Source organism: Onthophagus taurus, chromosome 3, assembly GCF_036711975.1.
Source record: "Onthophagus taurus isolate NC chromosome 3, IU_Otau_3.0, whole genome shotgun sequence".
NCBI lineage: Eukaryota > Metazoa > Arthropoda > Insecta > Coleoptera > Scarabaeidae > Onthophagus > Onthophagus taurus.
The window spans coordinates 2,182,587-2,208,360 of NC_091968.1; the positions used below are offsets into that span (position 1 = coordinate 2,182,587).

Here is a 25,774-nt window from a genome sequence, read left to right on the forward strand (position 1 = left end):
ACATTAACCGACTAAGATCGTTGATGTTATACTTCACGCCACCATCTCAGATTTTCAAGGCTCCAAAAGTGTATGTTATGTCTATTGACTTGTCCTTTGTTTGTAAAAGTAGACTCATCCGAGAATAGAACGTTACCAAAGAAATTGACGTCCAACCGTATTCGTTCTTGTGCCCATTGACAAAATATTAATCGATTTTCAAAATCACCTCCATAAAGCTGTTGATGCAATTAAATGTGGTATGGGTGATACTTGTTGCGCTTTAATATTCTTAAAATGCTGATCTTCGATATTCCGGCGTCAATTGCAAGTCGTCGAGTGCTAACTTGAGGATTTACCTCAACGATAGCTAATAGCCGAGTTCTTTCTTTTGATTCCACATTTCGAGTGTTAGTGAAATCATTCACAACTCTGTAAAAGGTACTTCTTGAAGGCGTATTTCGATCAGGAAAACGTTCTCGATACAAAGCTATACTATCAGCAACTTTTCTGCCACTTTTCCCATTAATAAAAATCATTTCGACTTTTTCTGCCACACTTAGAGTATCCATGATTTAATGACTTGGTTTAAACACTTTGCCTTAATGTAAAAGGATAGAATGAATTCAGAATTTGTTGCCAAGCAGCTTTTATGCAAATTTAGTTTTACCTGCTACCTTTTAAAACAATTCAACCAATTAAATCTCTGAAAGCGATATTCTGAAAATGCCGACATAAGCAGTTCCACGAACTCTTGGTTTTTATGCGATATTGTATTATCAAATTGACAAAGGCGGAGAAATGTCGGAACCTTTTAGACCTCTTTCCAAAGGTATTTCCGACTGGATTTTTTTGTTGAGCATTCTTAAATAGTATTCTAAGAATTAAGAGTTAAAGACAATGTATCGAAGCGGATAGGAAAATGTTTAAAAGTTCATAAATCTTATTTATTCTTGCTAGATTATGAATGTTAGTTAATTGTTTCTGAAGAAGTTTAAATTTTTTTCATAAGATGTTTTGCCGTTGTACTGGCAAAACCACACAGTAAAATTTTGTATTACTTTTTATATTACTTTACTTTTATCCACAGATTTTGATTTTACAATAAAATATATAGGGTGCCATTTAAAAAATTGGCCGTGACCTTCATATGACCTTGAAAATAAGGTCAACATGAAAACTTGTTATCGTCATATGGTTTCCCCCTTTGCACATAACAACTTTCATTTGGTTCATTTTTATGTAAAATGAACCATTTTCGAGATAATCTCTTGTCTCACGTTAAATGGACCACCCTGTATATATATGCGTCTAAAGACGCACGGCTAAACCCGAATGTTTCCAGTTCTAGATTTAGTGTTAGTTCTAGTTTTACATTAGCACTATCACTACAACTAACACAAGACCTAGAACTAGAATCATTCGGGTTTAGCCGTCTTGAGAAACGTGCGGCTAAATCCGAATGTTTCTAGTTCTTGGTCCAGTGTTAGTTCTAGTATTGTACTAGCATTATCACTAGAATTAACACAAGACCTAGAAGTAGAATCATTCGGGTTTAGCCGTCTTGAGAGACGTGCGGCTAAATCCCAATGTTTCTAGTTCTTGATCTTGTGTTAGTTCTAGTTTTACACTAGCACTATCACTAAAACTAACACAAGACCTAGAACTAGAATCATTCGGGTTTAGCCGTCTTAAGAGACGTGTGGCTAAACCCGAATGTTTCTAGTTCTTGGTCTTTTGTTAGTTCTAGTTTTACACTAGCAGTATTACTAAAACTAACACAAGACCTAGAACTAGAATCATTCGGGTTTAGCCGTCTTGAGAGACGTGTGGCTAAATCCGAATGTTTCTGGTTCTTAGTCTAGTGTTAGTTCTAGAATTGTACTAGCACTATCACTAGAACTAACACAAGACCTAGAACTAGAATCATTCGGGTTTAGCAGTCTTGAGAGACGTGTGGCTCTTAAGACGGCTAAACCTGAATGTTATTACTTCAGAAGTAGGCTGAAGGCTTTTACAGCCGGTATTAATTGAACTAAAACTAGAACTAATACTAGATGACTAATTTTAGTTCAAGTATTTACCTTTCGTCTTTTGCTTTTTCTGGCATGACAACAACTGACCCCGCATCCACCGACGCATTTGGCCATTTTAAGAGGTTTCCTTGACCTACAACCATTTTCCGAGTAATACTCCCTTACTTGTTCTTTGCGACAAGTTGGAGCTGAAATAGAATAAACATTACGCAATTTAGTGTTTGAATAAATAAAACAACACCGAAACAAAAAAGTGCGGGATAAAGGCAAATAATATTCTTTTTAATACTGAATTAATTAATGGCGAAAAAAGCGATTTAGAAGCCTTAAAATAAACTTAAAACTACATGGTTTTGATGCAAAATTTAATGAAGTATTCTATATTTTGCATCAAAATAAAAAAAAACTTTCATTCTAACATGCTTAAATCGAATCAAATAAAAAAGGGATTCATAAAAAATGAAAATTGTTAGTACCCTTTCGATTCACTCTCATCTTTACTTACTCTCATCGTGCTCACCTTGCTCGCAGAACTTCCCCTTAAACCCTGGTTTACATTTGCAGGCGTACTCCCCCTCTCTCGACGTAGCTACACACTTACTCTCATGTTTACAGTGATTCCCTTCGCACGGGTCGATCTTTTGAGGTTCCTCCACCATTCCATCCATCTCATCATCCTGCTCTTCATCGTCCCTATCCTGTTCTAAAGACGCACACCCTGGCGAAACTTTTTGTTGCGTCGCTGCGTTCCCAAAATCAACTTGTTTATGGTTTATCCATACTTCTTTCATACAACCCTTAAAACTGGTTAAGTTTCTTAAATGCCATAATGTAAACGCGGTTTGTCCCGGTTCCGGGGGGATTCCTCCGAGGTACATGGGGGTGGTTAATCTTAAATAATCTTTGGCGCCATCGTTTACTATTGAACGGGCTAAACCACGATCTACGCGAAGGGTGAAGTTTTTTTTAATCGCTAGCAGCTCAGCAATGTGGTATTGACCATCAGATACCATTTCAAAACTAATCACAAAATTATTAAATTAATAATAAATTTATTTCTTAATTTTTAATGATTACCTATACATCGTTGAAACGGGGTGATTCCCCACATCATAACTTATTCTTATTCTTCCGTTAAATAATTCTACAGCAAGATGTTCTTGGTGACCATCGTACATTAAAACACCGTTTTCTTCGGTTGTTGCAAATACTATGGTTACGTTAGCTTCCGGTTTGGTAACGAGAGGTTCAAGTTCGACGTAAGAAGTGTTATGGGTGAAACTTAAACTGGTTAAGTACTCGCAACGTTTTCCTAAAAATAATTTTAATATAACGCAATATCTACGCGAAAAAAGCTGTTAGACGCACTAGTGTTAGTTCTAGTTTTAGTTCAATAAAAATATACAACAACTCAGCGCTGAATAACAATTAAAACTAGAACTAACACTAGACCTAGAACTAGAAACATTCGGGTTTAGCCATAAGTCCCTCAAGATGGCTAAACCCGAATGATTCTAGTTTTAGGTCTAGAGTTAGTTCTCGTGATAGTGCTAATGATTCTGACTGTCACTAGAACTAACATTAATTTTTGAACTAATATCATTCACTGTATAATAGTATGTTAGTGAAAAATATACGGACAAATCAAATTAAAATTAGGCTAAATAATTGAATAAAATGTTTTAAATATAAATGTATGTAATAACACACTATGTAAGTTTGTAAGTGAACATTTGAAGACAAGTTCTAAACTCTTTGCAAGAATTACGAATTTTCGCCAGTGGTAAAGATTCTATCGCATTAATTATTCTTAGTTTTAATAGTTCTGCATCTCCTTGTAATGGTTCACTGTAAAAAATTTGTTTCAATCGTCCCCAAAAATAAAAATCCATAATTGTAAGATCAGGACTATGTGCTGGTCATAAAATGTGACCATTCGGTCACAATGTGTGATGGTGAGCTAGGCAACCGTCTCGCTGAAAGTACATTGACCGTATAAAATTTAAGGGTAATTCATCAAGTTGTTCATTAACATAATTTTGTAACATATCCAAATATTTCTGTTGCACATTTCAGCACATTATGATGATGTTGCAATGATATCTAAATATTTTCACAATATTCTTATGAAACTCAATGTATTCTGATGACCTATAAATGATTTTTTATATTCTGTAATCATCAACCTGTGATATATGATCATATTTAGCATATTATGGTGATCTTCCAATGATATTTTACGATTTTCAGTATATTTTTATAAAACTCTATGTATACTGATATATTGATTATCAACCTGTAATATATGACCACTTTCAACATATAGTACTAAATTAGTATGAAACTCAATGTATTCTGATGGACTATGAATGATTTCTTATAGTTTCTTTACCATCAACCTATGATATATGATCACATTTAGCATAATATGATGATGTTCCAATGATATTTCATGATTTTCAGTGTATTGTTATGATACTCAATATATTCCGATGATCTCTAGATGACTTCTTATATTTTTTGATCATCGACTTGAAATATATGACAACTTTTAGCATATCATGCTGATCTTCCAATGATATTTTACGATTTTCAACATATTCCTATCAAACTAATGTATTCTGATGATCTTTGGATTATATGTTACATTTTCTGATTATCAACCTGAAGTATATGATCATTTTTCAGCACATTATGATGATGTTGCTATGATATCTAAATATTTTCACAATATTTCTATGAATCTCAATGTATTTTGATGATCTATAAATAATTTCTTATATTTTTTTATCATCAACCTGTGATATATGATCACATTTAGCATATTATGCTGATCTTCCAATGATCTTTTACGATTTTCAGTATATTTTTATAAAACTCTATGTATACTGATATATTGATTATCAACCTGTAATATATGACCACTTTCAACATATTATGACAATGTTGTAATGATTTCTAAAGATGTCCACTAAATTCCTATGAAACTCAATGTATTCTGATGGACTATGAATGATTTCTTATAGTTTCTTTACCATCAACCTATGATATATGATCACATTTAGCATAATTTGATGATGTTCCAATGATATTTCATGATTTTCAGTGTATTGTTATGATACTCAATATATTCCGATGATCTCTAGATGACTTCTTATATTTTTTGATCATCGACTTGAAATATATGACAACTTTTAGCATATCATGCTGATCTTCCAATGATATTTTACGATTTTCAACATATTCCTATCAAACTTAATGTATTCTGATGATCTTTGGATTATATGTTACATTTTCTGATTATCAACCTGAAGTATATGATCATTTTTCAGCACATTATGATGATGTTGCTATGATATCTAAATATTTTCACAATATTTCTATGAATCTCAATGTATTTTGATGATCTATAAATAATTTCTTATATTTTTTTATCATCAACCTGTGATATATGATCACATTTAGCATATTATGCTGATCTTCCAATGATCTTTTACGATTTTCAGTATATTTTTATAAAACTCTATGTATACTGATATATTGATTATCAACCTGTAATATATGACCACTTTCAACATATTATGACAATGTTGTAATGATTTCTAAAGATGTCCACTAAATTCCTATGAAACTCAATGTATTCTGATGGACTATGAATGATTTCTTATAGTTTCTTTACCATCAACCTATGATATATGATCACATTTAGCATAATATGATGATGTTCCAATGATATTTCATGATTTTCAGTGTATTGTTATGATACTCAATATATTCCGATGATCTCTAGATGACTTCTTATATTTTTTGATCATCGACTTGAAATATATGACAACTTTTAGCATATCATGCTGATCTTCCAATGATATTTTACGATTTTCAACATATTCCTATCAAACTTAATGTATTCTGATGATCTTTGGATTATATGTTACATTTTCTTATTATCAACCTGAAGTATATGATCATTTTTCAGCACATTATGATGATGTTGCTATGATATCTAAATATTTTCACAATATTTCTATGAATCTCAATGTATTTTGATGATCTATAAATAATTTCTTATATTTTTTTATCATCAACCTGTGATATATGATCACATTTAGCATATTATGCTGATCTTCCAATATTTTACGATTTTCAGTATATTCCTATTAAACTTAACGTATTCTGATGATCCTTGGATTATACAGGGTGTGTCAAATGTCTGGAATATAGCCAACAACTTCGCCATTTGTGGTTTTAAAGAAAAATGTTTCAAATACAAGTTTCTTTATTAATTATGGCGCACTTTTTGGCGATATTTGCTTGTATATATTGTTTTTTGTTTCGTTGCTATGGCAACCAACATTCTTATTTTAAATGGGATGCATATGTTTTTTTCGCATACTTTGATAGAGGATAAATCACTCTATGCGATGAACATATCAAATCATATGGTTTTATAAGAAAAAAACCGAGAAAAAATGCGTTTTCTGAAGATATTATCTGCAAATTACAATCAAAGTAGGCGCCGAAATAACGCCCTTGATAACTTTAAATGTCAACAAAATGACAGTTTCATCATTGGTAACTGTCTTCGGCCGTTCACTTTTGGAAGATTTTTAACATTTCCGGTATTAAAGAATTTTTTTAATATTTTGGATACTGTGGATTGTGTATCCGGGTAAATATTATTGAACAGTGTAAAAACTTTACTTTGAGTGCGTTTTCTATCACCGTACCCATACATCATTCATATTTGGATTCTTTGCTCGCTTAATTGCACCATATTTATGTAAACTGTCATATTTTTGACATTTAAAGCTGTCAACGATGTTCTTTCGGCGCTTACTTTGATTGTAATTTGTTATTTAATATTTTTAGAGAATGCGTTTTTTCTCGATTTTTTTCTTATACAACTATACGATTTGATAAGTTCATCGCGTAGAGGGATTTATCCTCTATGAAAATATGCAAAAAAAACATATGCATCCCATTTAAAATAACAATGTTGGTTGTCATAGCAACGAAACAAAAAACAATGTAAACAAGAAAATATTGCCATAAAATGCGCCACAATTAATAACGAATTTTTTATTTGAAATATTTTTCTTTAAAACCACAAACGGCGAAGTTATTGGCTATATTCCAGACATTTGACACACCCTATATGTTACATTTTCTGATTATCAACCTGTAATATATGATCATTTTCAACACATTGTGATGATGTTGCAATATCTAAATATTTTCACAATATTCCTATGAAACTCAAGGTATTCTGATGACCTATAAGTGATTTCTTATATTTTTTGATCATCAACCTGTGATATATGATCACATTTAGCATGTTATGCTGATCTTCCAATGATATCTTACGATTTTCAGTATATTTTTATAAAACTCAATGTATACTGATGATCTTTGGATGTAATTTTACAAATATTGATTATCAACCTGTAAGATATGACCACTTTTAACATATTATGACGATGTTGCACTGATTTCTAAGGATTTCCACTAAATTCCTAAGAAACTCAATGAATGCTGATGGCCTATGATGATTTTTTATAGTTTCTGATCATCAGTCTATGATATATGATCACATTTAGCATGCTATGCTGATCTTCCAATGATATCTTACGATTTTCAGTATATTTTTATAAAACTCAATGTATAGTGATGATCTTTGGATGTAATTTTACATACATGGATTATCAACCTGTAATATATGACCACTTTCAACATATTGTGACGATGTTGCACTGATTTCTAAGGATTTCCACTAAATTCCTAAGAAACCCAATGTATGCTGATGGCCTATAAATGATTTTTTATAGTTTCTGATGATCAGCCTATGATATATGATCACTGATCACATTTAGTATAATACGATGATGTTCCAATGACATTTCATGATTTCCAGTATATTGCTATGATACTCAATATATTTCGATGATCTCTGGATGACTTCTTATTTTTTTTTGATTATCAACCAGTAATGTATGATAACTTTTAGCATATTATGCTGATCTTCCAATGATATTTTACGATTTTCATTATATTCCTATCAAACTTAATGTATTCTGCTGATCTTTGGATTATATGTTACATTTTCTGATTATCACCCTGGAATATATGATCATTTTCAGCACATTATGATGATGTTGCTATGATATCGAAATATTTTCACAATATTACTATGAAAGTCAATGTATTTTGACGTCCTATAAATAATTTCTTATATTTTTTGACCATCAACCTGTGATATATGATCACATTTAGTATATTATACTGGTCTTCCAATAATATTTTACGATTTTTAGTATATTTTTATAAAACTCAATGTATACTGATGATCTTTGGATGTAATTTTACAAATATTGATTATCAACCTGTAACATATGACCACTTTCAACATATTATGACGATGTTGCAATGATTTCAAAAGATTTCCACTAAATTCCTATGAAACTCAATGTATTTTGATGGCCTATGAATGATTTCTTATAGTTTCTGATCATCAACCTTTGCTATATGATCACATTTAGCATAATATGATGATGTTCCAATGAGATTTCATGATTTTCAGTATATGGCTATGATACTCAATATATTCCGATGATCTCTGGATGACTTCTTATATTTTTTGATCATCAACCTGTAATATATGATCACTTTTAGCATATTATGCTGATCTTCCAATGATACTTTACGGTTTTTCAGTATAGTCCTATTAAACTTAATGTATTGTGATGATCTTTGGATTATATGTTACATTTTCTGATTATCAACCTAGAATATATGATCATTTTCAGCACATTATAATGATGTTGCTATGATATCGAAATATTTTCACAATATTTCTATGAAACTCAATGTATTTTGATGACCTATAAATAATTTCTTGTATTTTTTGATCATCACCTTGTGATATATGATCACATTTAGCATATTATCCTGATCTTCCAATGATATTTTACAATTTTCAGTATATTCCTATTAAACTTAATGTATTCTGATGATCATTGGATTATATGTTACATTTTCTGATTATCAACCTAGAATATATGATCATTTTCAGCACATTGTGATGATGTTGCAATATCTAAATATTTTCACAATATTCCTATGAAACTCAATGTATTTTGATGACCTATAAATGATTTCTTATATTTTTTTATCATCAACCTGTGATATATTATACTATGATATATACGATTTTCTAGTTTTTACGATAATTCTAGTTTTACACTAGCACTGTCACTACAACTAACACAAGACCTAGAGCTAGAATCATTCGTGTTTAGCCGTCTTGAGAGACGTGCGGCTAAATCCGAATGATTCTAGTTCTAGGTCTAGTGTTAGTTCTAGTTTTTCACTAGCACTGTCACTAGAACTAACACTAGACTTAGAACTAGAAACATTCGGGTTAAGCCACACGTCTCTAAAGACGGCTAAAGCCGAATGATTCTAGTTCTAGGTCTAGTGATAGTGCGAGTGGTGTAAGTCATAGGTAATATTAATATTATAACAAGTTTTTACTGTAATAATTACCTGAATATCCTGGAGCACACTTGCAAAGATAATCATTAGAATTATGAGCAGGTTGAAAACAAACTCCATGGACACAATCATGGTGTTGACATGGAGAAGTTTGCGGGTACATCATTGCGACACTTGGGGTAATTTCGCAGAATTTTCCGGTGTATTCACTTGGACATTTGCACTCATAGCTATTTATCCCATCGATACAAGTAGCTCCATTCTAAATAATTTTTTTTAAATTATTAATTATATAATTAAGATTTTTTTTAAATATTACCTGGCACATATGACTTTCGCAATCATCGATATTAATGGTACAATTTTCTCCTTTAAATCCAATTAAGCACTCGCAAGTGTAATAACTGTCATGATCGACACACGTAGCTTCGTTTTTGCACGGATTAAATAAGTCCGAACAGAATTGGATTTTAGTTTCACAAAAATCACCTTAAAAATAATATTATAAAAAGGAAATTAATTTTTGAATGTCTTTTTTACCCATATATCCCGGTGAACATTTACATTTATACCCGGAAACTTCATCGACACAACTAGCATTGTTCTGGCATTTATTCTCGACGCAATCGTCGATGTTCGTTTCGCATCTTAATCCGGTAAAACCGGAAGAACAATCGCAACTAAATCTTCCTTCTTCGAGGACTTTACAAATTCCGTTTCTGCACGGATTTCCGTAACAGGCATCAATCATTGATTCGCAATTTTTGCCGTGGTATCCAGGGGCACAACGGCATTCGTATTCTCGGTCTGGCAACGCGACGCATTTACCGTTGTTTTGACAAGGAAATGTGTAACAAGCGTCGCATTTTGCTAAGATTTCATCACTAACTTTAGCTAAAGAATAAGAAAAATTGTATCAAAAGAAACAAAATCATTTTTATTACAATTATTTTCGTACCTTTGCATTGAAAGTTAGCTGAAGGAGTTGATAAGATGGATTTATCTTTCATATTTGGTGGATCCGCACATCGTGCAATTCCCGGCTCAATATAATCAATCTTAACCCAATCCGATAACCAACGAAGGTTACAATCACAAAATAAGGGATTTGAACCGAATGCACTTAAAAAAAAATTATATATCAAATTAAATACTAATTGTAGTAGGGATTAGTGTTGCTTAGAAAAAAAACAAAAATGTCTTACATGTGAGTGATTGATGTTAAATTAGCAAACGTTCCTTCTGGTATCATCGAAATTTGATTTCCATGAAGTGATCTAAAAAAATAAATAAATTATAAGAAATGTTTAAAAACAAAAATATAACCTACATTATTCTTAACGATTTTAACCCATACAAAGCATTTCTTTGTATACACTGTAATTTATTATAGCCGATTATTAAAGTTGATAATTTCGATAAGTTTGAAAACGTAAAATTTGATAAAATTCCAATTTGGTTATTGCTTAAATCTCTGAAATGAGAAAATATTAAAATGTTTGTCGCAAAAAGCAAAATATTCTTACAATCTCGTCAATGATTTCAAATGGCTAATTTTATCTGCTTGGATTTTCGTAATTTCATTCCCATCTAAATACAACTCGGAAGTTTCCGGTGGAATTCCTCTCGGAATTTCCTTCAATTTCGCTTTGGAACATCTAACTATAGTTCCAGTACAAACGCAACTCGGTGGACAGTAGTTTTCACCTAAACAACCCTGATCAGCATCATCTAAAAGAAAAATTAAACTGATTTTCAAGTATACCTATACAGTAAAATTAAAACATCGATATAGTGGATTAATACGGGGAAGGGGGAGTCCGTTATATGAAAAATTTTTAATTTGTAACATTAGAACTAAGACTAGAACTAGAAACAATCGGGATTAGCCACAAGTCTCTCAAGATGGCTAAACCCGAATGATACTAGTTCAAGGACTAGTGTTAGTTCTAGTGACAGTCAGAAGCATTAGCACTGTCACTAGAACTAACACTAGACCAACAACTAGAATCATTCGGGTTTAGCCGCACGTCTCTCAAGACGGCTAAACCCGAATGATTCTAGTTCTACGTCTAGTGTTAGTTGTAGTGACAGTCAGAAGCATTAGCACTATAAAACACAATGTATTCTGATGAACAATGAATGATTTCTTATATAATCTGATCATCAACCTGTGATATATAATCACTTTTAGCATATTGTCGTGATCTTCCAACAATACTTTACAATTTTCAGTAAATTTCTATTAAACTCAATGTATTCTGATGATCATTGGATGATATCTTATATTTTCTAATTATCAACCTGTGATATATGATCATTTTCAGTATATTATAATGATGTTGCAATGATATATAAATATTTTCACAATATTCCTATTAAATTCAACGTATTCTGACGACCTATAATTGATTTCTTATAATTTTTGTAATACAACCCGTAATATATGAGCACTCTTAGCTTATTATGCTGATCTTATAATAATATTTTACGATTTTCAGCATATTTTTATCATACTTAATTATATCAAAAGATCATCAGTATGATCTTTTGATATAATGTTACATATATTGATTATCAACCTGTAATATATGACCACTTTCAACATAGTATGACTATGTTGCAATGATTTTTAAAGATTTTCACTATATTCCTATGAAGCTCAATGTGTTCTGATGGCCTATGAATGATTTGTCATAGTTTCTGATTATCAACCTATGATATATGGTCACATCTAGCATAATATGATGATGTTCCAATGACATTTTATGACTTACAGTTTATTCTTATGAAACTCAATATATTCCGATGATCTCTGGATGACTTCTTATATTTTTTGATCATCAACTTGTAATATATGATAACTTTTAGCATTTTATGCTGATCTTTCAATGATATTTTACGATTTTCAGTATATTCCTGTGAAACTCAATGTATTTTGATGATCTTTGGATAATGTCTTATATTTTCTCATTATCAACTTGTTGTATATGATCATTTTCAGCACATTATGATGATGTTGCATTATCTAAATATTTTTACAATATTCCTATGAAACTCAATGTATTCTGATGGCCTATAAATGATTTCTTATAGTTTCTGATCATCAACCTATGATATATGATCATATTTAGCATAATATGATGATGTTCCAATGACATTTTAAGATTTACAGTATATTCCTATGAAACTCAATGTATTCTGATGATCTCTGGATGACTTCTTATATTTTTTGATCATCGACCTGTAATATATGATAACTTTTAGTATATTATGTTGATCTTCCAATGATATTTTACGATTTTGAGTATATTCCTATTAAACTCAATGTATTTTGATGATCTTTGGATGATGTCTTACATTTTCTGATCATCAACCTATGATATATGATCACATTTAGCATAATAAGATGATGTTCCAATGACATTTTATGATTTACAGTATATTCTTATGAAACTCAATATATTCCGATGATCTCTGGATGACTTCTTATATTTTTTGATCATCGACCTGTAATATATGATAACTTTTAGCATATTATGCTGATCTTCCAATGATATTTTATGGTTTTCAGTATATTCCTATGAAACTGAATGTATTTTCATGATCTTTGGATGATATCTTACATTTTCTGATTATCAACCAATAATATATGATCATCTTCACCACATTATGATGATGTTGCAATTATATCTAAATATTTTCACAGTATTCCTATAAAACTCAATATATTCTGATGACCTATAAATGATTTCTTATCTTTTTTGATCATCATCTTGTGATATATGATCACATTTAGCGTATTAAGATGATCTTCCAATGATAATTTTCAAAATATTCCTATTGAATTCAATGTATTTTGATGATCTTTGGATGACATCTTACGTTTTCTGACCACATGATATTGCAATTATATCTAAATATTTTCATAATATTCCTATGTAACTCAATGTATTCTGATGACCTATAAATGATTTCTTATCTTTTTCGGTTATCATCTTGTGATATATGATCATATTTAGCATATTAAGGTGATCTTCAAATGATATTTAACGATTTTCAATATATTCCTATTAAACTCAACGTATTTTAATGATCTTTGGATATAATGTTACATATATTGATTATTAACCTGTAGTATATGACCACTTTCAACATATTATGACTATTTCTTATAGTTTCTGATCATCAACCTATGATATATGACCACTTTCAACATATTATGACTATGTTGCAATGATTTCTAAAGATTTTCACTGTATTGTCTCTTACACCCAAATCATGCTAGTTCTAGGACTAGTGTTAGTTCTAGTGACAGTCAGAAGCATTAGCACTCAATATATTCCGATGATCTCTGGATGACTTCTTATCTTTTTTATCATCGACCTGTTATATATGATAACTTTTAGCATATTATGCTGTACACCCAATGATATTTTATGATTTTCAGTATATTCCTATTAAACTCAATGTATTTTAATTATGATTAATTTATTATTACTTTTTTTTATTATTTTATTGTTATTACTGATTGTTTTCTTTCTTTTTATTATTAATGGGTGAATAAAAGTATTATTATTATTATCTTTGGATGATATCTTACATTTTCTGATTATCAACCTGTAATATATGATGAGGCGTGCGGCCACATTATGATGATGTTGCAATTATATATATTATTATTATTATTACGTATTCTGATGACCTATAAAAGATTTCTTATCTTTTTTGATCATCATCATGTAATATATGCTCACATTTAGCATATTAAGGTGATCTTCCAATGATATTTTACGATTTTTAATATATTCCTATGAAACTCAATGTATTCTGATGACCTATAAATGATTTCATATATTTTTTGATCATTAACCTGTGATATATGATCACTTTTAGCATATTACGATAATCTTCCAATAATACTTCACGATTTTCAGTGTATTTCTATCAGCCTTAATGTATTCTGATCATCTTAAGATGATTTCTGATATTCTTCGATCATCAACCTGTGATATATGATCACATTTAGCATATCATGATGGTGTTCCAATGATATTTCATGATTTTCAGTATATTCCTATGAAAATCAATATATTTAGCTGATCTTTGGATGATTTCTTATATTTTTTGATCATAAACCTGTGACATATGATCACTTTTAGTATATTATGATGATTTTTCCATATTTTTAATATTTTTCTATAATTTTTAATGCATTCTAAGATCTTTACGAGATTTTTTTTATTTTCTGATCATCAACTTATGATATCTGATCACTATCTATCATCGCTTGATAATAATTGTTCAAAAACAATAATTTTTATTTTATTTTCTTGCTGATGATCATTTTATGGTATTTGAGTAACTTGTAACTATTTTCAGAGCATCTGATGACACGAGAAAGTGAAAATGATATAATTGTCGAAACCTTGACACTTTTCTCTTTATTAGAAAAAAAGATGACAACAAAAGCGTTCACAAATTACCATACAGTTATTTTATAATGCTAAAGCCATAGGTATTTTAAATCATTATTATATTAATTTCGTGATAGTCGAGTACTTTCTAGGCTGTATCATTTGGGTTTAGCCGTCTAGTGTTAGTTGTAGTGACAGTGCTAATGCTTCTGACTGTCACAAGAACTAACACTAGTCCTAGAACTAGCATGATTTGGGTGTAAGAGACGTGCTGCTAAACCCGAAGTGCTAGCTCTAGTTTTAGTTGTTATTCAGGGTTATATTGTGGTGTCACACTAGCATTAGAACTAACGCTAGAAACTAGAACTAGAAACATTTGGGTTTAGCCACACGTCCCTCAAGACGGCTAAACCCGAATGATTCTAGATCTAGTGTTAGTTCTATTTCTAATTTAATAAATATATACGATAATTTAGCGTTGAATTATAATTAAAACTAGAACTAACACTAGACCTTGAACTAGAAAGTATAGGGTTTAGCCGTGCGTCCTTATACTAGCACTATCACTAGAACTAACACAAGACCTAGAACTAGAATCAGTCGCGTTTAGCCGCCTTGAGAGACGTGCGGCTAAACCCGATTGTTTCTAGTACTCGGTCTAGTGTTAGTTCCAGTTTTGCACTAGAACTAACATAAGACCTAGAACTCGAATCATTCAGATTTAGCCGTCTTGACAAACGTGCGGATAAATCCGAATGTTTCTAGTTCCCGGTCGAGTGTTAGTTCTAGTTTTACACTAGCACTATCACTAGAACTAACAATAGACCTAGAACTAGAATCATTCGGGTTTAGCTGCCTTGAGAGACGTGCGGCTAAACCCGAATGTTTCTAGTTCAAGGTCTAGTGTTAGTTCTAGTTTTACACTAGCACTATCACTAGAACTAACACAAGACCTAGAACTAGAATCAGTCGCGTTTAGCCGCCTTGAGAGACGTGCGGCTAAACCCGATTGTTTCTAGTACTAGGTCTAGTGTTAGTTCCAGTTTTGCACTAGAACTAACAAAAGACCTAGAACTAGAATCATTCAGATTTAGCCGTCTTGACAGACGTGCGGCTAAATGCGAATGTTCCTAGTTCCCAGCCGAGTGTTAGTTCTAGTTTTACACTAGCACTATCACTAGAACTAACAATAGACCTAGAACTAGAAACATTCGGGTTTAGCCGCACGTCTCTCAAGGCAGCTAAACCCGAATGATTCTAGTTCTAGGTCTAGTGTTAGTTCTAGTTTTACACTATCACTAAAACAAACACAAGACCTAGAACTAGAAACATTCGGATTTAGCCGCACGTCTCTCAAGACGGCTAAAACCGAATGATTCTAGTTCTAGGTCTACTGTTAGTTCTAGTGACAGTGCTAATGCTTCTGACTGTTACTAGAACTAACACTAGTCCTTGAACTAGAAAGTATAGTACCCGAATGTTTCTAGTTCTAGGTCTAGTGTTAGTTCTAGTTTTACACTACCACTAGAAGTAACAGAAGACCTAGAACTAGAATCAGTCGCGTTTAGCCGCCTTGAGAGACGTGCGGCTAAACCCGATTGTTTCTAGTACTAGGTGTAGTGTTAGTTCCAGTTTTGCACTAGAACTAACACAAGACCTAGAACCGAATGATTCTAGTTCTAGGTCTTGTGTTTGTTTTAGTGATAGTGTAAAACTAGAACTAACACTAGACCTAGAACTAGAAACATTACGGTTTAGCCGCACGTCTCTCAAGACGGCTAAACCCGAATGATACTAGTTCTAGGTCTAGTGTTAGTTCTAGTGACAGTGCTAATGCTTCTGACTGTCACTAGAACTAACACTAGTCCTTGAACTAGTATCGTTCGGGTTTAGCCATCTTGAGAGATTTGTGGCTAAACCCTAATGTTTCTAGTTCTAGGTCTAGTGTTAGTTCTAGTTTTACACTATCACTAAAACAAACACAAGACCTAGAACTAGAACCATTCGGTTTTAGCCGTCTTGAGAGACGTGCGGCTAAACCCGAATATTTCTAGTTTTAAGTCTAGTATTAGTTCCAGTTTTGCGCTAGAACTAACACAAGACCAAGAACTAGAATCATTCGGGTTTAGCCGTCTTGAGAGACGTGCGGCTAAATCCGAATGTTTCTAGTTCTAGGTCTAGTGTTAGTTCTAGTTTTACAGTAACACTATCACTAGAACTAACAGTAGACGTAGAACTAAACTCATTCGGGTTTAACCGTTTTGAGAGACGTGCGGCTAAACTCGAATATTTAATAAAAATATAATTTCGAAATACTTACTGGTACATTTAAATTCATTTTGAGGTAATTCTCTAATTAACACATCTCGAACTCTAAAAGGTGAAGCGCATCTCGGCGAGGAACCACTTAATCCTCTTATTTTAAGCCATTCGCTAAACCACGCCAAGTGGCAATTACATATAAAAGGATTTTGGGCTAAATTCCTATAAAATAAAACAAATGTGATTAATAATATAAATAAAAATAAGAATTAATTTAAATTACAATGTATGTAAAGAAGTTAAGTGATCAAAAGATCCAGGCATAACACAAGTAATTTTATTGTTATTCAAAGAAAGGATTTTTAGATTATGTAATCCTAAAAACATTTTGTTGTGGATTTCTAATAATTTATTCTCAGAGAGGAGCCTAAAACAATAAAGAAAATAGATTGAGATAAAAAATAATTAATATATTTACAGTTCTGAGATATAAGAAGCTCCTTCAAATGAATTTTCTTCAATTCCAATAATTTGATTTCTTCTTAAATCAAGTTTTATCAAATTTGGTAACCTTCCAAACAATCCATCAGATTTAATCTTCCCTAATTCGTTATCGTTTAAAAGCCTTGAAAAGAAAAAAACATTTTTATATCTTTTTAACACTTTTTAAATGATTAAATACAATTCTGTCGTGTAAAGTGGAATATCTCTCGGAATTTCTTTTAAATTCCTCCCGGAACAATTAACAGTTGTCCCATCGCAAGTACATCCAGAAGGACATGCATTATCTATTAAACATTCCCCAGCAAATCGTGTTCGGAACTCTTCGTGGCCTAAAATAACAAATTTAACACATATTTAATTAAAATTTGAAAACTTACATTTAAATTTTTCATCTTTTAAAATTTCTATCCTCTTTTTTTGCATTCTTTTTGGCGATTCACATTTCGCCCCAGAAGTCTCGATCGGATTCTTATGCAAATACTCGGCTAACCATTTCAAATTACAATCGCAAATAAATGGGTTTCGCGCTAAATGCAATGTTTGTATGCTTCTTAATGAATCGAAACTTCCGTTTGCTAACGATTGAATGTTGTTGTCGTAAAGTGAGAGTAAACTTAAACTTGGTAAATCGGAAAATGTGTCTTTGCGTATGCAGGAAATTTCATTTGCGTTTAATAACCTAAAAAAAAATTAATTTTTATGGTTTTGAGTTATTTTAATTTTTAATTAATTACAATAATTGAAGTGAAACGAGTCCTTGAAAAATTCCGGCCGGAAGGTCTTTAATTTTATTTCCGTAAAGAATTAATGTTGTTAACGATTTTAATCCTTGGAAAGCGTCGTGGGATATTTTTGTGATTTTATTAGTACTTAAATCACTTAAAACATAAAAAAAATTATTTTTCTTGATAAATGCTTACTAATAAATTTTACTTACATTCTTTTGAGTCGTTTATGAGCTGCAAAAGCTCTCGGAGGTATCTCGGTTATCTCATTTTGTTCTAATCGCAACTCTTGAGTTCCTTCCGGTAAATGATCAGGAACTTTTGATAATCCTTTTTCTCGGCAATCAACGATTCCATCCGCGCATTGACATGGATGTGGGCACTGTGGTTCGCTGACACATTCACCAGTCATCGTTGTTTCAACTAAACCTTAAAAAAAATTACAATTTATTGACTTATCTTTGTTAAAAAGAAAATTAATTACCTGAACATTTAAATTCTTGTTCCCGTAAATCGACGACATTCTGCCCCTTGATGTGATTGGGCGAGTGACACTTCGTGTTTTGCCCTAAACGAGCGTTGTGCCTTAAGTATCTTGCCAACCAAGATAACTGGCAGTCGCAATGAAGGAGGTTGTCGTTTAGTTTTAAGACGCGAAGTCGAAACATATTCTTGAACATATCTCTTCCTATCCATGTTAAATTGTTGTTGTTTAATGATCTAATTAGAAATTAAAAATAGATTGTTAATAAACATCTTTCTTAAAAATAAGATCAATATTAAATTTACTTCGTTATAACATTTCCATCTAAATAATACTTGGAAAAGAGTTAATATGTCTTATGGAAGACTAGATATTAATGGCAGAAGACTTAATGCTGCTAATGTAATATTTGATACCACTAAGACAAGACTTTAATGCTTAGGATTACTTTCTGATTGTAGAAGATTAAATGTAAGTAGCGTGTGACTACATATAACAACTAATAAATGACAAAATACTGCTTATAGAACATTAGATACTGCTTGGAGATGACTAGATAGTGCATGGAGACGACAAATTGCTGCTAGTAGAACACTATGCACCACCGGCAAAAGAGTGCTAGTTTTAGTAAACTAGATACTGCTTGCAGATGACTAAATACTACTTGCAGATAACTATATACTGCAGATGAATAGATAATACATAAAGAAGACTAACTGTTACTTGCAGAACACTAAACACCACCGGCAAAAGAGTAATGGTTACAGAAGACTAGATACTGCTTGCAGATGATTGATACTGCTTGCAGATGAGTAAATACTGCTTCTAGGTGACTAAATACTGCTTGCACATGACTAGATAGTGCATGAAGCAGACTAAGTGCTGCTTGTAGAACACTATACACCACCGGCAAAAGAGTACTAGTTATAGAAACCTAGATATTGCTTGCAGATGACTAAATACTGCTTGCAAATAACTATATACTGCTTGCAGATGAATGGATAATACATAAACAAGACTAACTGCTACTTGCAGAACACTAAACACCACCGGAAAACGAGTAATGGTTACAGAAGACTAGATACTGCTTGTAGATGATTGATACTGCTTGCAGATGACTAGACACTGCTTCTAGATGACTAAATACTGCTTGCAAATGACTAGATAGTGCATGAAGCAGACTAAGTGCTGCTTGTAGAACACTATACACCACCGGCAAAAGAGTACTAGTTATAGAAAGCTAGATACTGCTTACAGATGACTAAATACTGCTTGCAAATGAATTGATAATACATAATGTGCGTTAGCGTGAGTTGTGCATTGGTAGAAATACAGTGAGCGGGCTTTCTACGCGTTGTTGTAACATGTTTGAAATTCCTCGTCATATCACGGCAATGTTTGAGAGATCTGTTTTTTATAATGCCATTAAATTATATAATAATCTTCCAGTTGATTTAGAGCAAATGAATTCAACACGTTTTTCCAGGTCCAGTAAGCAATTATTTTTGTTATTATCATAGATGTGAATAAGACTAATACTAGCGATTTGTATGAATTAAAGTAATTTTACTTCAGATGATTAAACTCCGCTATTAGGTTTATTATTATGTATTGTATTTTGGTTCTTTAGAGTGTTAAACTTTTATTTGATAGAAAGGGCTTGACATGTTATTATTCCTTTTGTTTGGGAGAGTAACTGGTTAAGTACAGAATAGCCTTGGGCTAAACTTCGCCAGTTGATCTCCTACCTACATTATCTAAATAAAGGCTTATTACTATTATTATTATAATTAAAAAGAAGACTAACTGCTACTTGCAGAACACTAAACACCGCTTGTACTGCTTGCAGATGATTGATACTGCTTGTAGATGACTAGATACTGCTTGTAGATGACTAAATACTGCTTGCACATAACTAAATAGTGCATGAAGAAGACACTATACACCAACGGAAAAAGAGTACTAGTTATAGAAAGGTAGATACTGCGTGCAGATGACTAAATACTGCTTGCAGTTAACTATATACTGCGTACAGATGAATAGATAGTACATAAAGAAGATTAACTGCTACTTGAAGAACACTAAACACCACCGTCAAAAGAGGTTTACAGCAGACTAGATAATGCTTGCAGATGATTGATACTGCTTGCAGATGACTAGATACTGCTTCTAGATGACTAAATACTGCTTGCACATGACTAGATAGTGCATGAAGAAGACTAAGTGCTGCTTGCAGAACACTAAACACTACCGGTAAAAAATACTGGTTACAGAAGACTAGATACTGCTTGGAGATGGCTAGATACTGCTTGGAGATAACTAGATAGTGCATCAAAAAGACTAAGGGCTGGTTGTACAATATACCGATAAATTTCTCGACAGCGTTATCTAGCCGATAAGTTACTTTGTACTGTATACAATGTATGGATATTTTTGTTGCCTCGATTAGCGGCAGGATAACTTATCGGGTACTCAGCGTTGCTGATAAGACAGTTATCCACCAGATATATATGATTACCACGGATTTTATATAAAAACTTTGTATGGTTACTGCATAAATTAACCTATAACATTCATACGTACGTTGTGTCAGTTGTGTCGTAAAAAAATTTTTAAACAATTGTTATTATTGTCAAAATCATAGTTCAAATTTCAAAGAAAGACATTAGCGTTACCAACCTATGGCATAAATTACTAGATATAGGGAAAAAATACTACCAACTGACTCTTATTTCGCCTATAGCAATCCTACCGACAAAAACAGTTTGTACAACAACGAATATCTTTATCTTGATTGTACAACCGGCCTTAAGTGCTATTTGCAAAACAATAAACACTATCAGCAAATGAGTACTGGTTACAGAAGATTAGATACTGTTTGCAGATGACTAGATAGTGCATGAAGAACACTAATTGTAATTGCTGTTTGCAGAACACTAAACACTACCCGCAAAAGAGTACTGGTTACAAAAAAATAGATACTAGTTGCAGATGACTAGATAGTACATGAACAAGACTAACAATAAGTGCTACTTGCAGAACTCTAAACACTACGGATAAAAGAGGTCTGATTTATTTCTGTTTCTTTTTAATTTATAATTCGCGTAAATCGCTCTAAAAAAATTATAGTGATATAACTTTGATAAATGCAAAAACAAATGCAATTATTTAACATATTTTGGTTAAAACCGCGTTAAAATCCACCCAGCCGATTTTGACATAACCACATCCCACTAAACTGTCATTTTCTGTGAAACTTTAGGGAATATCGAAAAAATAAAATGTGATCCTCACACATCATTTTACCACCTGTTCAAATTTGAAATGTTTTCGTCGGGTACTTTTTTTCATTTAACTAACGATAGAAGGAAAACCGAAGAACCGAAAATGTTCAAATTCACATATGTTACGTAGAAATGTTCAATGATTACGACGCACTTTACCGCAATCTTTTTCATCGAACAGTTGCGAAGATATCAATCTATAAAATGAGGGACCTTAACTTTTGGCATGGATAGTTGTTTGCAGAACATTTAGGCAAGTATTGTATGCCTAAAAATTGTTAATAGAAGACTAAATGATCCACGGGAAGTAAAAATACTGTTTCCAGAAAAGTAGATAACATTTTCAAAAAATTAGATACTGTTGGCCTAGTACTTGGTACTTGATACTGCATTAAGAAGACTGAATAACATAGCTTGAAAATGTGTAGATACTGATCGCAAAAAAGACTGAACATGGAAATTTAGATAAAAAAATCATTGAATCAATTAACATTGAAGTATGACTGCTTGTTTCAGCGATGAACCACATTTCTATCTTTCTGGCAGTCTTAACAAGTAGAACTTTCTGTATTGCAATGTAAACAAGCTAAATTTATTTTGCTCCAAATTAAAGAACTTGATTTGGAGGATATTTGATTTTAACAGGGTGGAAGAATATAAGTTGTTTTTCTCTCTCTATATGGTTCTACAGCTTGCATCAAGCTTTAGCCTCCCTGAACCTTTTTTCCTTCAGTTTCTGCCTCCGATAATCTACTTAGCGTCCAGGCCAACTACATCCACCAGTTTTATCGCCAGCCGCCCCCTCGGTCTCACTCCTTGCATCCTTACTAATGGCACATAATAACCAGAAATGACACTGACGTCGATTCGTTATTATTATTCGTTATTACCAAAAGCACAGAATCAAGGTCCGTTAAGTAAACATACTGTTTAAGGTTATCCAACTCCTTATGAACGCTGTTGTTATGAACGGATTCGTCTTGAGAGACGTGCGATTCTAGTTCTAGGTATAGTGTTACTTTTAGTAACAGTACTAGTGTAAAACTAGAACTAACATTATACTTAGAAGTAGAATCATTTGGGTTTAGCCGTCTTAAGAGACGTGAACCAGAAGTGACACTAGCGGTATCCTGCCAAATCTTTACCACCAATAGCAACATACCTTGGTAACTCGCTATAATATGGCGTCAGATTATCGCGATACTGCCACTTCTGTGCTAATGGTGCTAGTGGCACAGAATAACCAGAAGTAAGACTGGCCAAATGTGACGCCATATTGTTGTGAGGAAACAAGGTATTGTCACAGAATAACCAGAAATGACACTGACGTCGATTCGTTTGATGTTGGCAGCACCTCGTTTTGTGATTTCGATTTAAAAATCCGCCATCTTATCGAGGGTCACCAAAGGCGTGTATTAGAACGAAAACGTTGAATAATTTACCATCATACCTTGGTGACCCTCCACAATATGGCGTCTGTTTTGGCGAGATACCCCCAGTGTCACTTCTGGTTATTCTGTGGTATTGCTGCTATTGATAGTAAATTGAGTTATCTCTCTCATTCATTGTGTTTATTGCGCCTATGGATCCTCGTGATGTGATGGCGGATTTTAAATCAAGGTCATAAAACGAGATGTCGCCAACATCAAACAAATCCATGTCAGTGTTATTTGTGGTTATTCTGTGGTATTGCTGGTAAATTAAGTTGTCTTTAAATTTATCTTATAGATAAACCCAATCTACTAGCCAATCAGAGCGCGTAAAATAGCCGTAACTGTGGTAATAATCCCTTAGATAGCATAACCAGAAGATGTTAAGTAACGAGCTTTATTCATTGTGGGTTCATCGCGATAAGATGGTGGATTTTAAACCGCGGTTAAAAAACGAATTACGCCAACTTCAAACCGATCGAAGTCAGTATCATTTCTGGTTATCCTGTTCTTATGGTAAATGTTATTTTTGATTATTAATATGTGGGGGCGCCTCTGCAACTTGGCAAGAAACAGCCCCTCATTAACAAAAATTATGTGCCGGGTATGTCTTGATTGCCATACCCCACGTACCCATAAGGATACATGTACCATTAAGTGGCAAACACCCTTTTTTAAACTTGGAAGTCCCATACATCTCCCATGTAACCCCATAAAGCTATTTAGCACTCGTAAGAAATATCAAGTGCCATCTAACAACAAATACAAATTTCACTGTAGAGTAGCACATCGAATATAACTCTATAACTTTGAGACATCCGAGTGTCGACCCTCCATAACAGATGGCGCTTGGTTAAATTTTTTTTTTGAATTAACTTATTGATAAATTTAAGCATAAATATTTACTTACAAAATTTCCAAATCTTTAAAAAACCTCAAAGCTTGATCATCGATACAAGTGATCCCATTATTATCGAGTTGTAAATTTTTAATCGCGGAAATTCCTCTTAAAGTCTTCCTTCCAATCACGCTGATTTGATTGTGACTCAAATCCCTTAAAAACGGAAAGAAAATCATCTTATATATGCATAAATTAAATAAATTAAAATTGAAAAAATTGAAAATAACTACTTACAATCTAAATAAATTAGTTTGAAACGAAAATAAGTTGTCGGGGATGTGTCTTAAATTATTTCCATTTAGTCGTCTACAAAACAAAAAAGTAATTTAAAAAAATGCATCCTTGGTGCAAAATCCTTTAAAATGAGTCTAAACACGATGGGGTTATATTAAAAAATGAATGAAATATGATAATTTTAAAAAATAATTGACAGGTGATCGTCGATTGTTTTTTATTAACTTTTAAGTTAATTGTTAAGATAAATTAGTCGTGTTTGGGCTCATTTTAAAGGATTTTTAATTTCCTACACGAAAATAAGCATTAAAGGGTTAGAAAGTAACAGATTTTTGTGAAATACTTACAAACGTTCAATGGTATTCAAGTTTTTAAATGTGTCTTTTTCAATTGTATGAATGTGGTTATCTGTTAATTGTCTGCAAATGAGAAAGTGGAGTTAAATGATGTTCTACAGTGTAAAACGTAATTTTTGTCCATTTTTGTGACTTGTTAATAATCAATGAAATTTTTAAAACAAATACTTACAAAATCCTCAATTTAGTAAGGTGTTGAAAGTCTGATTCAAACAATGTGGTTATATTATTCCCTTGGAGATCTCTGAAACGCAAAAACGAAACAAATTAATTTTAGTTTTTAAAAATTAATTCTAAATTTATAAATTTCAACAATTTTTATAAATTCATTAAAATGAGTGTTTCATCCCGAATAAAATTTGTTAGCAGCGAAGCAAAGCGCTTTTATACAGTCAGTTCTCGCGGAAAATATCACGGTTGGATTACTTTCGCGTTGTTGTGTTTAAAATGATTAAAACCCCGAATTTTGTTTCTCTCATTGCTGAAGGTTTAAATCCCCCGAAAAATACGAAAATAAATAATAAAAGGAATCGTTCAAATATCCTCGTTTTTCTTAGTAAAACGTGTCGATAACGATCTAAACTCGGTCGTAACACGAATTTCGCCAAATGTAACCGAAACCGGGTCGCGGGTAATAAAAAGATGTAAAAAAAAAATTATAAATGCGCCGG

The 25,774-nt window shown here is 32.3% G+C and overlaps 1 protein-coding gene and 1 non-coding gene across 2 annotated transcripts in view; both read right to left on the reverse strand.

Moving 5' to 3' along the window:
- The window catches only part of LOC111420077 (slit guidance ligand), a 170,278-nt gene that overhangs the window by 5,093 nt on the left and 139,411 nt on the right, over positions 1-25,774 (reverse strand). The window contains exons 3-24 of the mRNA XM_071195339.1: positions 25,276-25,347; positions 25,095-25,166; positions 24,748-24,819; positions 24,523-24,666; positions 18,899-19,134; positions 18,627-18,843; positions 18,424-18,567; positions 18,067-18,368; positions 17,868-18,018; positions 17,664-17,810; positions 17,469-17,612; positions 17,244-17,407; positions 11,033-11,237; positions 10,837-10,980; positions 10,712-10,783; positions 10,465-10,628; positions 10,047-10,400; positions 9,826-9,995; positions 9,558-9,768; positions 3,093-3,327; positions 2,521-3,035; positions 2,064-2,203 (exon numbers count right to left, since the gene is read on the reverse strand). Coding sequence (XP_071051440.1) covers positions 2,064-2,203; positions 2,521-3,035; positions 3,093-3,327; positions 9,558-9,768; positions 9,826-9,995; positions 10,047-10,400; positions 10,465-10,628; positions 10,712-10,783; positions 10,837-10,980; positions 11,033-11,237; positions 17,244-17,407; positions 17,469-17,612; positions 17,664-17,810; positions 17,868-18,018; positions 18,067-18,368; positions 18,424-18,567; positions 18,627-18,843; positions 18,899-19,134; positions 24,523-24,666; positions 24,748-24,819; positions 25,095-25,166; positions 25,276-25,347 — 4,075 coding nt within the window. The remainder of the gene's footprint in view (positions 1-2,063; positions 2,204-2,520; positions 3,036-3,092; positions 3,328-9,557; positions 9,769-9,825; positions 9,996-10,046; positions 10,401-10,464; positions 10,629-10,711; positions 10,784-10,836; positions 10,981-11,032; positions 11,238-17,243; positions 17,408-17,468; positions 17,613-17,663; positions 17,811-17,867; positions 18,019-18,066; positions 18,369-18,423; positions 18,568-18,626; positions 18,844-18,898; positions 19,135-24,522; positions 24,667-24,747; positions 24,820-25,094; positions 25,167-25,275; positions 25,348-25,774) is intronic.
- Positions 24,158-24,287, reverse strand: LOC111420079 (U11 spliceosomal RNA). The gene has a single exon (XR_002707048.1). It is a non-coding gene; the product is annotated as a U11 spliceosomal RNA (small nuclear RNA).